General features: G+C 47.1%; 1 protein-coding gene across 1 annotated transcript in view; it reads left to right on the top strand.

The window, feature by feature from the left end:
- The first annotated feature begins 3,542 nt into the window (after positions 1-3,542).
- The window catches only part of LOC149346502 (uncharacterized), a 28,818-nt gene continuing 17,648 nt past the window's right edge, over positions 3,543-14,712 (top strand). The window contains exons 1-2 of the mRNA XM_089541358.1: positions 3,543-3,662; positions 10,348-10,429. Coding sequence (XP_089397484.1) covers positions 3,543-3,662; positions 10,348-10,429 — 202 coding nt within the window. The remainder of the gene's footprint in view (positions 3,663-10,347; positions 10,430-14,712) is intronic.

Raw genomic sequence — 14,712 nt, 5'->3', positions numbered from 1 at the left:
AGTTCATCGTGCCTATGAGGAGTTCCCCGGTGTGTAGTGCAGATATATTAAGGAAGAAAGTATTCTTACTCAAACCTGCAGCTGGCCAGCTGCTTGCCCTCATTTCTAGAAACATAAGAGCCAAATGCGGTATAACTTTTAACAAGCTTACAGAGACACTCAGAACCTGCACCAACATGGTTGTCGCTGTCTTTCTGAGTGATGTATTTCAGTTTTGTAACTGAGTGCTGGTCCCTGAAGAAGCCTTTAACTCATGTCAGCATACTGAGTATTGCATATTAAAAATGGTTTTGGTTTCGTTTATGGGGTTTAACGTCCCAAAGCGACTCAGGCTATGGGAGACGTCGTAGTGAAGGGCTTCGGAAATTTCGGCCACCTGGGGTATTTTAACCGGCACTGACATGGAACAGTGCACGGGCCTCTAGAATTTTGCCTCCATTGAAAATCAACCGCCAAGGCCGGGATCGAACCCGCGTCTTTCAGGTTAGCAGCCGTACAGCATAACCACTGAGCCACCGTAGAGGCACACATATTAAAAAATCTCAGCTTAGATTACACAATGAAGATCAATGTTTCATCGCTTCAACTATTTTAGAGTTGGAGACGAAAAATTGTAGGTAACAATGCTTTAGACCGGGGCAATCATTTCAGTAAGGCCGTAAGCGAGGCAAATATATCTTGTTTGCTTTCGGAATTTCTAGCATAGCAGGCATCTTTAACTTACATGCGCAAGAAATATCGGGTCCAAGTAACAAAGCCAAAAACGCAGTTGTCCACACCAGTCGATTATCCATCACTTGAGCTAACAACGGAGGAATTCTTTTCCTGGAATATATAGAACTGCCAATTTGAATACGTGGCAAAGCCTCAGCTCGTAGCTCTGCTGAGTGTTCTGTTGTATAAACTTGCAGTCACTCGGTTATTACAGCTTTACCGTTCCATTGTTGATACCTTTTGTATAATTAATTATTGTTGTGCGGGTAAAGTAACATAGGCTTAAAAAACGCTTCCTTAGTATGAGCAAAAAAGCTTTTGTCTTACTGTGAGGGCAATTTTGCGCAATCTGTATATATCAAATTGAATTTTTTTTAACACGCACTAATAACAGACGCATCTTGGAACAAGCTTTCCATCTGTCTTATTGTGCACGGGCCGGCATCGAGTGATGAACAACGTTTATTCCCGATAAGATGACATATATATACAGTGCCCCCACGTACTCGGTCATGCGCAGATTATGCTGCAGCGAGTGACGTCAGACTTGCTCTGCTCTGCTACATCTTCCCTTCTTTGAACAAACCGGGTTCAGCGTCGCTCCGGCAGAGGGTACCGACAAGGTTCACGTCGAAACCTTGTGCTTCGACGCAGCTCTTGGCCGAGCCCTGTGCAAGGGTCTTCTTGAGGGGCGGAACTGGGTTCCTGTGGCGGACCCATCAGTCGTAGATGTTCTCGTGTTTGTCGAATGTCCCTGCCGTCTTCCGTTTTGAGAATCGCCGAGCGAGGTTCGTTAGCTGGCCTGCGGACGACAGCTGGAAACCAGGTCCGGTTGATTGTGTCATACACGGTGACCTGCTGGCGTGGAGTCGCAGGTGGCAGGTACCTGCTGCCACGGTTGTAGTAAAGGGTCGGTCAAAAGTTTCCAGGCCACGGGGTCTGCTTTCAAGCCGCGCATCCTGCCACTTACGATAGCATCAAAGACATCAAGGTTCTCAGAGGAGAGAATGGTACTTCTATTATCCTCTACAGAGATTTTTGGCTCCAAGGGTGTCGTAGCTGCCCAACTATAGCACTCTAAATTAAACCCTGTGGCCTGGGAACTAATGACCGACCCTGTACGTCCTTTGGCGTTGGCGTATCTCACGAAGGCGTCTGTGGACCACATTGCTGGGTATAGCTTGTGGCTACGAATGGCTTGTAGGCACCGGGAGAGGAGTCCGTGTTTTGCGTCCCATCAGCCTCTGTACAGGCGTTTTGAGCAGGCATTTTGAGGTAACATTTTTTTAGAAGCTTCTTGGCTTCCTGCACCGCTCTTTCCGTCATGCCGTTAGACCGCGGGTGGTAGTGGCTCGACGTGACTTGGGCGGTACCTAGGCTGTTCAGAAAATCCTTAAACTCACGGCTGTTAAAAGGCGGTCCATTATCACTGCACAACTTCACAGGCAAGCCATGAACAGAGAAAATTTTAGAGCACCAGGTGATCAGTGAGGTTTCTGTGGCGGTGCGAAGTTCCGGCAGTTCGAAAAAAAACGAGTAGAAGTCTACGATGAGGGAAAATTCGCGACCTTCGTAAAAGAATAAGTCAATACCAACAACTTGCCAGGGTAGGGTGGGCCATTTTGGCGTTTCGAGGCTGATTTTGGAGACACATCTTGCAGCCTTTGCACAATTGATCAATGTCGCTTGCCATGTTCGGCCAGAACATTACGTTCCTAGCCCTCGCCTTCATTTTCTCCGCTCCAGCGTGTGCCGAGTGAAGGAGACGGATGATGTAGTATCTTTTTGACTCCGGTATGATTACCTTGTTGCAGTGAAACACGAGGCCATCCTGCGCGTGTATCTCGTCTCGGTACCTCCAGTAGGTCCGAAGTTGTTCTGGGACTTCGAGCTTATGAAGAGGCCAATCTGTCTATGCATATTCCCGCAGCTTTGTCAGATTGGTGTCGTCACCGGATGCTGCAAGCAGGTCTTTCAAAGAGTGCTCGGAGGCTTCCAAGCCTCCGGGCACTCTTTGAAAGACCGCTTGCTCCGCAGCTGGATTATCCTGGGAGTTCAAGACAAAGGTTTACAGGAAAAGCTTATTGAAGAAAACTCGTCGTATGACAAGACAGTTACAATATGCCGAGCTCACGATCAAGGAAAGGAGCAGTTTAAGGAAATCATTCGATGCAGGTGACGCAGTAGCCCATGGGGTCGGCCCGCGAAAACGGCCTTGTAGTCGTTGTGGTTATTTCACTCACCGTGGCGTGGTGTGCCCAGCTCAAGGGAAGGTGTGCACGAATTGCGTTGGGCGTAATCACTTCGCTCAAGCATGCAAAGCACTGGCGCCCCGTCATAACAGAGGTTCGAAAAAGGAACTGCGCCAACTGCAAGACGAGGATGACAGCGATTTCATTTTGCAAACTTTGACCGTCGGTGCCCTAGCCTAAGACCATTGGAGCGCGACAGTTTACATCTGAGGACGCCCATACACGTGCAAGCTGGACACAGGATATAATTGCTGTGTAATTTCGAGCAACGATGTCGACAAACTGCCGAGCAAACCGCACCAAGAATGTCGCGTAACGTTAACAGCGGTCTTCAGCCATAAAACTCGGGCCAAAACAAAAATTAGGCTACATTTTCGCGCAAACGACAAAGTGCACGAAGAGACGTTTTTCGTGGTCGACCAAAACGTGCCCGTGACTCTCAGTGGATCAGTGGCTGAACGCCTGGGTTTTATTTGTCGCGTGCAAAAGGTGCACGCCGACCCGTTGCACCCAGCAGCGCAATCGTTTGAAGATGTTTTCAGTGGACTGGGACAGTTAAAAGGCATTGAGTACGCGATGAAGCTAAAGCCCGGATCCGTGGGAGTGGTAGTGCCGGCGTGTGGAGTTCCGGTGGCCCTCCGAGAAAAAGTCAAAGAGGAGCTCCAGCGCATGGAAGAACAAGGAGTCACATCCAAGGTAAATGAGCCAACAGAATGGTCCAGTCATATGGTCAGGGTGCTTAAGAAAGAAAAAGTACGCATCTGCTTAGACCCCACAGCACTAAACAAAGCTTTGCTACGAGAGAACTACCCCATGCCTACTTCCAGCAGTACTGCTAATATGAGCAGTATGAGCTAGTATTGGTGAACTTTCAAGCTGGCAGCGGACTTCCTCGAAGGCTTCGTCTTGGGCACTTCCCCATACGAGAGGATGAGTAATGTCGAGTCAAGGCTGTAAATGGCTCAGTTAGGTGAGAAAAATCTTTAACAAAGCGACGGTAATACGAGAAGAGGCCCCAAAAACGTCACAAGGCCTTCTTGTCGGTTGGGCGTGGGAAACTGGAGACGGCGGAAGTCTTGTCGGGGTCTGGGAGAACACCTTGTGCGCTGACATGTCCTAAGAAGCGGAGCTCCTCGAAGGCGAAATGACATTTCTTTGGATTGATAGTTAGTTGTTCAGACTGGAAGGCTTGAAGGACAATGCGCAATCGCTGTAAGTGTTGTTCGAAGCTAGACGAAGAGATTACCACGTCGTCCAGGCCACTTCAGACCAGCTAAAACAGTGTCCATCATGCGTTGAAACGTGGCCGGAGCGGAGCAAAGTCCAAACAGGGACACTTTAAATTTGTACAGACCGTTCGGTGTCACGAAATTCGTTTTCTCGCGGTCTCGCTCGCCCACCACGATCTGCCAATATCCGCTTTTCAGATATAAGGAAGAGAAGAACCTGGCGTCCCGGAGTCGGTCAAGCGCATCATCGATCCTGGGGAGTGGGTATACGTCCTTTTTGGTAACATAGTTCCGTTTCCTGTAATCAACGTAGAATCACAGCGTGTTGTCTTTCTGTTTTAAAAGGACCATCGGCAACGCCCACGGACTTGTTGACGGCTGGATAATATCGTCTGCAAGCATTTCATCGACTTTCGTTCTAATAACCTCCCGCTCTTTAGGCGAAACACTTTATAAACGCTGGCAAACTGGTGGCGTGGCCGAATCGGTGACAATGCGATGCTTGGCTACCGGCGTATGTCCGACCTGGAGCTCGCCGCGAAGCAATCTGTAAAATCAAGTAGCAGCGACAGCAGAAGGTTCTTCTGATGAGGTGGCAACCCCGGGTTGATTTTAACCTTCTGAAGCGCGTTACGTGGTGCGCCCTCGTCGCGAAGGTTAATCTCTACGGGGAACAGATTCGGCAACCCATCCACGTCGTGGAGGCAGGCGACGGCCGTTCTCTTGGAAAGGGCTCCAATATATTCCTAGCTACGAAAAAGCGGCAGGGTTTGCTAATACCAACACGCGAACACTGTACCGCCATTCGATCGTGTTACCCAATCCCGTTGGCCAAGACCAAGCATTTGTACTGATAGTCAGAATTTCACTGAATCAAAAATGCAAGCGACTTGTCCGGGCATGATTCACAATAGCGCAGCAAACCCGAACAGAAAGGAGGCAGAGAAGACAGGCGCTCCCTCCCCTCCGTGTTGGCTGGGCTGTTTTGAGTGGTCAGTATACACCAACTCATCCAAATTTTGTCAGTCATCATTGTTTTGGCATTTCACATTGTCCACTTGAAAAGCAAAGCCCAAAACGGCCAGCGTATGCGTCTCAAGAACCGAAGAGATTATGTCATAATGTGCAGATCAACGTTGGGCGGAATCACTGCTGGTGACGCATTCACCATGAAAATTTTTTGTTACCTTAAAAAATGCCCCAATAAAAACCACAACTAAAACGTGCCAAACATCTGCGGACGAGGTTTACTAATTAAGTACTAGCACTTCTTACAGCACGGGACATATCTGATCCAGCTCACGGCAACCGTACTGAGCGAGCCGGTAGGTAAGACCACAGCGTTAAAATTGTAATATTTTCAATTAAAAACTTATCATCTACAAAGTCATACTGATGTATTGTAGCAGTCAAGCCAATGCCGCTTAAAAGAAAAAGACGGTTGACAGAAATAATGCAATGTATATCGACACACCTGCGCTATTTCATGTTACAGAGTAATGTGCACACTGCCAGATAAGAGCGCATTTATCCATTTCACGAAGCTAGTGACAGAAATAAAAAAAAAAGATTAAAAAAATTCTGTCCGGAGTTATCCAGACAGCCAGAGCGGCAGATGTACAGTCTTTGTCAAAAGTAACCAGGCTGCATGGTTTGCTTCTAGCTCGTACAGTGGATCCCTTACAGCTTCCCTTAAGCTGAAATGGTCGTTAAAGGTAAGGACTGGGGGTCTTCTTACCTTCCAACACCTTTCGATCTTTAGGAAAGTCACAAGGGCTCCACTATACAAGCTAGAAGCAAACCATGCAGCCTGGTTACTTTTGACAAAGACTGTACTTATCAGTGTTCCCAAAAGCGACGGCCGCGTAGCAGACGATGACTAGAATTTTTCTTCCGTAACTGACGACGGCTATAATTTGCCTTACTCCGAGGGACGAAATGGTCGATAACACCGGCCGCGCTCTAAGCTGAGCGCCGAGTTTCTCTAGCGAGGAAAGTTAGCCCATGCGTTTGAAATTGGGCACTAAATTCATTACGACATGTCAACAGCAGACGCTTCGCTTGCGCCATACTTCCGGCGCTCCTCGTGCGCTCAAGCGTCGGTCGCGTGCGGGAAAAGTGTCAGGATATGTTTGCGAGGCAGGTCTCCAGAAATTGAGGTTCTTGTCCTTCGTTTCAAAAACTGATAGGACTTCCTTTTCACAGCATCAAACTCCCAATTGGGACTAATCAGCCAGCTGCAATGATTAAGAAGTTAATTTGCGGTTTTCGTTAATTACCTGGATAATTAGAGGAGTTTTGCCGCACATTGTGTCCGCCTGGGCAAAGAGTGTGATGCTACACCTATTTTTTTCTACATTGAACCCAGTCTTTTAAGCAATTTTTTAAAGGGTTCGCTGAAACACTCGGCTCATGATTTCGATAGCACTGAAAATTCTCAGGTTTTCGATGCCTCTGTCACTCTAGCAACGTTGCAATAAGGCTCAGTAGCAAAAGTTTGGCTTCCGTTGGCTTCGCTCATGAAATGAAGAACGTCATGCTGCAGGCAGCGACTGGCTCATCATGAGTGGTGCAAGATAACGCAACTGCGGCGTATAGGAACAAAATCGAACGTTGGTAATGCTCTGCGCTGAATGGATCCGCTTCGCAACCACTGTAGTCTTCTCGTAGTAAAACAGTGGGAGGATAGGTAGCTGATTCTCGCCATGTTTGTTACCAATTAACCGTCCCGAATTTGCTACCGCTGCACAATCTGAATCATGGGAGGGTTTGGAGCTCCACGCCCACTTAGAAAGAAGCGCGCACATATGAGCGGCGATATGTCCGCGACAAATAAAGCGCTGAGGGAAGGCATGTGGCGTACAGCGACTTAGTAGAACGTTAAGTTGGGCGAGTTGGTATAGGTTCATGGTTGAAAAACAGCGCACAAAAGACTAGACACAAGAGTAAAGGCGACGACAGGACAAGCGCTGTAGCTGGGTTATTAAATGAAAGGTTAGGAACGTAAATAGAGCCCGTTGCACGAGAAATATGACATAGTAGCTTGTCCTGTCGTAGCCTTTACTCTTGTGTCTAGTCTTTTGTGCACTGTTTTTCAGCCATGAGCGTACAGCGAACGTGACAAAAAGGCAGTTTACCTAAGCTGTAACATGAGAATGGAGTAATTACAAATGCTGCTGAGAGGAGCATAACTGCAACAGGGTGGGGATTCACGACTACACGAGAAAAGGTAAGCGGTTATACATCACACAGAAACAGAACTGCTTGTAATGATGAAGTCCACAAGGCGATTAAGTGTACATAGATGAAAAGAGTATTAAATATAGACTAGACAAATATACGATGTACCAACAAATCAATATTTTGGGCTAGCTACCAGGGGATGCCAAACAAGGAAAGGGAGAGCTCGAGTAAACTTTATTATGATTCATTTTTGCTGTCGAGGATGGGTCACCTATTGTCATATTTTGGCTGCAGTGGGCACCCCACAGTGGACTGGGACTGGGAGAAGCTGGTGATAGGCATAGAAGAGGAAGAGCCAGTAGTACAAGGCGAATTTTTTTAGGGCCACCAATTGTAACTTCCACTCATCACACACCTTCGAGAGAGCAGGCTGACCTACATTAGCATCTACAGACTGACACTTCCTTCTCGGTTGAATCGCGACGTCTCCCTCAACCCACAGACACCCTTCAAACGAAGCTTCCGCAAAAGCCCAGCGCAAGTCTACAGCGCATCTGGCAATACCCTAGTACGCCCCAAACCGCCAACGCCGCCCCTGAAGCGAAGATTAAGTCGCTTAGAGTGAGCGGGTAGCGGCTTATCTGCGGAGTGAGGATCTCTGTGCTCGAGCAGCAGCGGGCTGAATGTTAGATTTTGGAGGCCGTAGAGCCACTGCGCTACGAATATTAGGCACAGGCGGGAGGCTCACCTGTCAGTCACATCTTCATGAACCAAAACATATCTACACCCACCGACATATTCGAAAGAACTGCTTGGCTCGCTCTTCCACTGCGCCGCGGCCTCTTGAAACAAGCCAGATGGACATCAATGGTGCGCTGCTGCCATAAAAAGACCTTTGTAAATGCAACATAATGGAAGAAAATTCAATGAAAACATTAGCCAATGTCTTCACAACCTTGACTACAGTTATAGACACGGCTTTCTAAATGAGTAACAGCTCTACAAGAAGGTCTGCTGCTGCTCATATAGCGCCCTACTGTTCGAAACTTCCGCCATCATGCAGCTTAGAGTGGATGTCGCTGCGAACGAGTGAAGCCTGAAGAAACAACACTCACACGAGGGTAGGTACTCACTGAGGAGTAGGGAGCGAAATTGCTTCCGGTTCGGATCCAAGGCAAGGCGTCAATCGGTCTATCAACGGGCAGATTGAAATGAAGAATAGTAGAAAAAGTGCTATAGATGATCAAAGCAATTGTTGAGAGAGAGTATGCGCTAGCATTAGTATTCTGCATGGACAGAGCAGCTGGGGCCGCTAATGAGATCAAATCATGCGATCGAGCGGCGTTGTTGAGTGGCGTCCGTCAATAACGGAGTGGCGCACCGTAACCTCGATCCACACCCCTGATCTAAACCAACAATCAGTGTCACTCGCCGCAATACTTCACTACTGTCCGCCACACACAACCGGCTCCCTTTCGCCTACTCTTCGTCTACACACTCTCTTTCCCTTTCCCTAGACGTGCTCTTACTACCTCTATTTCCACTTTTCCATCTTCGAACCGACACTCCAAATCGACAGATATAAGAACAGATTTTTCCTGCATAATTTTCTAATGCTGGCGCTAAAAAAACTACATTATCCCCTTTATTGGACGATTATACCTCATTTGTAGTAGTCTTCCACAGTCCGTATTGCGCCGGACTTTTGCAGTGTGAGGAGCGGAAACTTGTTTGAACGCCGCGGCACGCGAACGCTTTTTGGCGCTTGTTGGCTGCAAGTGTTTGCGCAGTAAAATTTGGAGGCTGCGTTTCATTTTGAAAAAAAACGTCTCTAGGCTTAAACTTGTCACTGTTTGAAGCACTGGTACAATTTTAAGCTGCGAATGAACCTCAGAGTGCGAGGATATAGAGAAGGTTGTGTAACCACAGTCACATCATGTGATGATTCTGGAAGTTTGTGCAACAAGGATGTTTGGGTAAGAGTCTGTAATCACTATCACTTCCCGCGTTTCTTGGAAACAGAACATTATCTCATGGACCGCAATAGCCATCCGTTTCCTGCAAGCAGATAGGATAGATTTACTGCGACTTTAACCTAAAAGGTTTCAAAGAAAATCTCTCTTAACAAGATTTAAGCGTAATATTTCTGTCCCACTTAATCGTCGTGTTCAACTGGGCACCAGTATCTAAGAGGAAGACACAGAAGAGCCACAGCAGACAACCCCAGACTATCCCGCATATATTGTTCGTTTACGCTAGGGCGAAGACTGACATGAGGAATCACCAACTCGTACAACTTTCAACATTACTCGAATTGCTAGTGAACCTTGCATAAATGAGAAGAAATTGGGAACATACAATTGCGCACAAAGCTTATCACTTTGCTGCTATCTGGGAATGCAAAATATGTCACAAAAAACCATCGCATACGAAAGTCGCCATCCGAATGCTTTCTTGAGAACAGTACAGAGGCCAAAACGCATGTCTGTAACGAGCGAACTGCCTGTTCCCCACCAACCAAAGGCGCTGCGACCAAGAAGTAAACAATTACAGAAATCGTATAAGTTTAACTGCACATGCTTACATCCAGAACGTGTTCTAGGGAAGCATGTTGCCCTATGTACATTCTGCACGCGAAGCAATTTTTGCCTTACATGTCTCTTTCAAATACACTTGGGAGAGGACCTCGCGCCCATTCATGCCGCAGCTGTTAGCGCAAGAAAGATCGTTTCATTGCCGCAGGATTAAAGAATGCGTTTTAAAATAACAACCAAGGCACTTTCGCACAGAGAAAAACCTCGTTGTAGTGCTCCATTCATTTTTTTCATCAAACAAAATAAATCTTGTTTCTCAGCGCCCACAACAGGCCCAAATTATAACCACCAATAGCGCGCGCTAGAAGACTAGAGCGCAGTACTACTTTGGCCTTGCGGAAATAACATTCGAGAAGATCCCTCCTTTCTGCGCAGAGAGCTGAAAATATGGCAAATGTACCGCTGTGGGCAACCATCCTTGTGGCTGTGGTGCTCGCATCTCATGTTGCGTCTCAATGTGAGTCAGTTATGCTTGCATTCATGGAGTATACCAGTAAGAAATCAGTACATACTCTCTGAAACTAGCAGGCCGATTACTGCTACTTGTTTGGAATGCAATAATTGAAAGCTTTGAAATATAATATATTTATTTTTACGAAGGGACGATGCAGTAAAATGGCCTCTACGGTCAAGAATATCGATTTCTAAATTAATTTTATTTCGTACCCTAGGAGCTTTCACTCTTCCCTGCTGATAAAGTACAGGGAACAATGCAAGAAACATTTTCTATAAATACATATTCTTATTGCTAGGCAACCGAAAATTCAGACTGATTCGCGGATTGAACGCTCCGTGAGTATGGTGAATTTCGCTGTTTTCGCCGCCACGAGGCACCGTTATTTGTATCCTCCTAAAGATGACAGAAGGTTAGAGCTTCCGTTCGTTGCTATGGGGCATTCTGTGAGGTCCGCATAGCGAAGCTATACGGACCTGCAAACGAGCCAAAGCAGCGACTAAACTTCAAAGTTTATTTTCTCAAATGTCAAATTTCTTCTCTGCTTACTACCACTTATTCTTTCAGAATTGCGCATCCGACGGCGCAAAATGATACGGTTCTCTGAGTCTGAATTTTGAGACATCGAAGGGTGCAATAAAGCTGCCTAATTATCACACTTCTGCCACCCTAATTAGGCAGCTCACAAAAGGAAAAAACAAAAATGTCTCGTGCCGCGATAGCGGCAAATATTTTTCTACCCTGCGGTCGTGCTTATCGCAGACAGATTCGATATACTTTACCATAGTGCATTCAAAATTGACTGCGGAAGGAGGCCCGGTGCAAGCTCTATTCAACGTAATCTCTAGTTACAAACCGGTGCAGAAGACTTCCACCTGTTACTGTGGCGAAAAAAGTAGGGGGAGACAAAAACATATGGAATACTGAGTTCTAGCAGCATATGTTTGGCAGAACTAACAGCAACGAAGCAAATATGGAAAAATGGTGGCGTGCACCGCTTACTGTTGGGTCTAGAGGCTAAAACTTACTGGGACTTAAATTGCCAAGGCATTGTTTTCGAGGCGCGTTTGAGCTTGTCAGCTCTAAAGAACCAAGATTTAGCAGGAACAGTTGCATATTTTTCATGTGTACTAGAACTCCAGCTTGCTCTTTGCAGTATACACTGTTCTAGAAAAGCAAGTTATTCGAGGCCAGGATTACGTAGGCGACAAGCAGTTTCACCGCCTTCGACTTTTAAGAGCAATGAATCCTGGCTGGCAAAACTTAGTGATGATCTGAGATCAAGTAGTTTAACAACTTTTAAGTTACTGCAGCTGAAATAGCAATTTTTGCTGGGCGAAAAGACTTCGATCTTTCTTGCTGCCCAAGGAGCTCAGAGAACAGAAGAACCAACTGCTCTCAGAAACCCTCCGCCATCTTCTCGCAGGACACATCAGATTTTACGAACCCTGCTTGCTCAGTAGATAAGAGAAGGAAAAGAAGGGCTCTTTATGACATACATCACGGAAGACAACATTCACCGAAATCAGGGCGTATAGATTTTTTTGTGGTGGTAATCAATTAAAGATTATTGGTTTATTACCTGACAACCGCCTCGGTCCTGGCAGTCATGATGGTATAGGTAGCATAAGATGGTTCTCACGCGGCTGCCGCCTTCATGGTTTCACCGCGTTTCGCGTGCAACTCGCGGTAATCCTGCTGAACTACATCGTGCGCTATGGACAAGGGTGACGCTGGTGAGCACTATCAAGGCTCCTTTACACCGCACATAAACTTCTCGGAAAGCAGGTTGGACAGCCCTGCCGTAGCTTCGTTGGTAGGGCACCGGACGCGAAATTCAGAGGCCGTGGGTTCGGCCCCGACCGGTGGCATATGAGTGTTTTTTCTTGTGCTTTCTGATGCATTATCGTTAAAAAATAATCGCCTATGAATTCCCTTTAATGAACGCCAGAAATAAAGAACAAACTCACCTTGGTTTCGGTGATTGTTGGCTTCCGTCATGCGTGTGTGTATATATATATATATATATATATATATATATATATACACTTTTGCGGCGCAGGCTGTCCTTCCCACGCGGTGCACCCCTGAAGAGCCGAGCGCTAGGCCGGGGGACCGCCTGTTCCCATTGGATTGACCGGCTGGGTGGAGCGGCGGCCGGGGGAATCGAACCCCCGACCTCCCGTAGCCGAGGCGAGCACTCAAGCACGAGGCTATATATATATATATATATATATATATATATATATATATATATATATATATATATATATATATATATATATATATATATATATATATATATATATATATATATATATATATATATATATATATATATATATATATATATATATATATATATATATATATATATATATATATATATATATATATATATATATATATATATATATATATATATATATATATATATATATATATATATATATATATATATATATATATATATATATATATATATATATATATATATATATATATATATATATATATATATATATATATATTGTCACCGACAAACGGCTGAACAAACAGACCTTGGAATGGGCGTGCCAGCCAGCAGGCAGCTCGAGCGAGGAAGACGACGATCTCCGAGCACTTCGAATGCCCAAGGCTTGGCAAGTCCCAGCTTAAACAGTTCGGCCGCGGTGCGGCGCCACTGATTGGTTCGGACGCTGGCATTGCTCCCCCTCTCTGCAGGGCACATACTATGGAGATGCCCCAGTGCCCCAGGATATGGCAGAATCAATAATGCAGAGGAATGGGAGACCATACTCAGAAGTGCCGACCTTAGCATACAACGATACGCTACCCGCCTGGCAGCAGAAGCTGCGCGACTATACCGTTGCTAGTCTTCCAGCTGCGACGCTGCCCCTCCCCGGACGCCTGCGTGCGGACCCGGAGGGGCACGGGTCTTCTTCTGGCGGAAATAAAGTTTCTTCACTCACTCACTCTCTGCAGGGCACCGACTCGGTGCCGCAACAGTGGGCAGCAGGAAGAACAGGGGCGCTGCATGTGTCTGGCGGCAGGTGCAGACACGCCTGGAGTGCTTGAAGGCTTGGTACGGCTTCATCCTTGCGACATGGACAACTTCGGAGATCGGCCGTCTGGAGGAGCGAACTGTTCCTTGGGGAAGGACTTCATAGTTCACCTCACTGACTTGGCGAAGTACCTCGTAAGGGCCGAAATATCGGCGCAGGACCTTTTCGGAGCGTCCACGCATGCCGATTGGGCTCCAAACCCAGACGTGTTCGCTGGGCTGGTAACTAACAGCTCTGTGGCGGAGGTTATAGCGGCGAGCGTCGTGAGTTTGCTGGTGCCGGATGCGCTGTCGAGCGAGTTGGCGGGCGGCGTCGGCGTGACGAACGAAGTGGTCAGCACCCACAGCACATGACGTAGCACTAGTCGGAAGCAACTTTGCGTCCAGCACGGTGGTGGCTTCGCGACCATGCACTGAACGAAATGGAGTGAAACGCGTCGTTTCTTGTAATGCAGTGTTATAGGCGAATGTGACGTAAGGGAGTATGGCGTCCCAGTTCCGGTGGTCTTTGTCAACATACATGGAGATCATGTCGGCGATCGTCTTGTTGAGCCGTTCGGTGAGTCCGTTCGTTTGAGCGTGGTAAGCGGTTGTTTTTCGGTGACTCGTGCCGCTAAGGCACACAACACCCGATGTGAGGGCCGAGGTGAACGCCGTTCCCCTGTCAGTTACAACGACGATGGGGCACCAAGACGAAGCACAATGTTTTGAACAAAAAAGTTCGCAATTTCATCAGCGGTACCGCGAGGGAGAGCTTTAGTTTCACAGTACCGGCTGAGGTAGTCGGTGGCGACCACCATGTAGCGGTTACCAAGCGAGGACTCCGGAAAGGGGCCGAGTAAGTTCATGCCGACTTGGTGGAAGGGGGCTTTCTGCGGATCAATAGGCTGTAGTAGTCCTGCTGGCTTAGTCGGTCGCGTTTTGCGACGTTGGCACTCGCGGCAAGTTCGGACGTAACGCTGTACAACTTCAGCAACCCTGGGCTAGTAGTACTTTTGGCGTATCTGAGCCATAGTGCGGGAAAAACCCAAGTGACCCGAAGATGGGTCATCGTGGCACGCCTGCAGGACTTCGTTGCGCAAGGCCGCAGGTACGACGAGCAGATAGGCAGCTTCCATCGGGCGGTAGTTTTTCTTGTATAGAACTCCATCGCGCGAATAGAATGACGGCAGACAACGTCAGAAGATTCGCGGGGGCGATTTTGCGCTTCCTTCAAGATACT

This window comes from Amblyomma mixtum, chromosome 4 (genome assembly GCF_055824585.1).
Source record: "Amblyomma mixtum isolate Tamu chromosome 4, ASM5582458v1, whole genome shotgun sequence".
Classification (NCBI taxonomy): domain Eukaryota; kingdom Metazoa; phylum Arthropoda; class Arachnida; order Ixodida; family Ixodidae; genus Amblyomma; species Amblyomma mixtum.
Note: the sequence above shows the minus strand (reverse complement) of the source record. Positions and strands in the feature narration are given on the sequence as shown.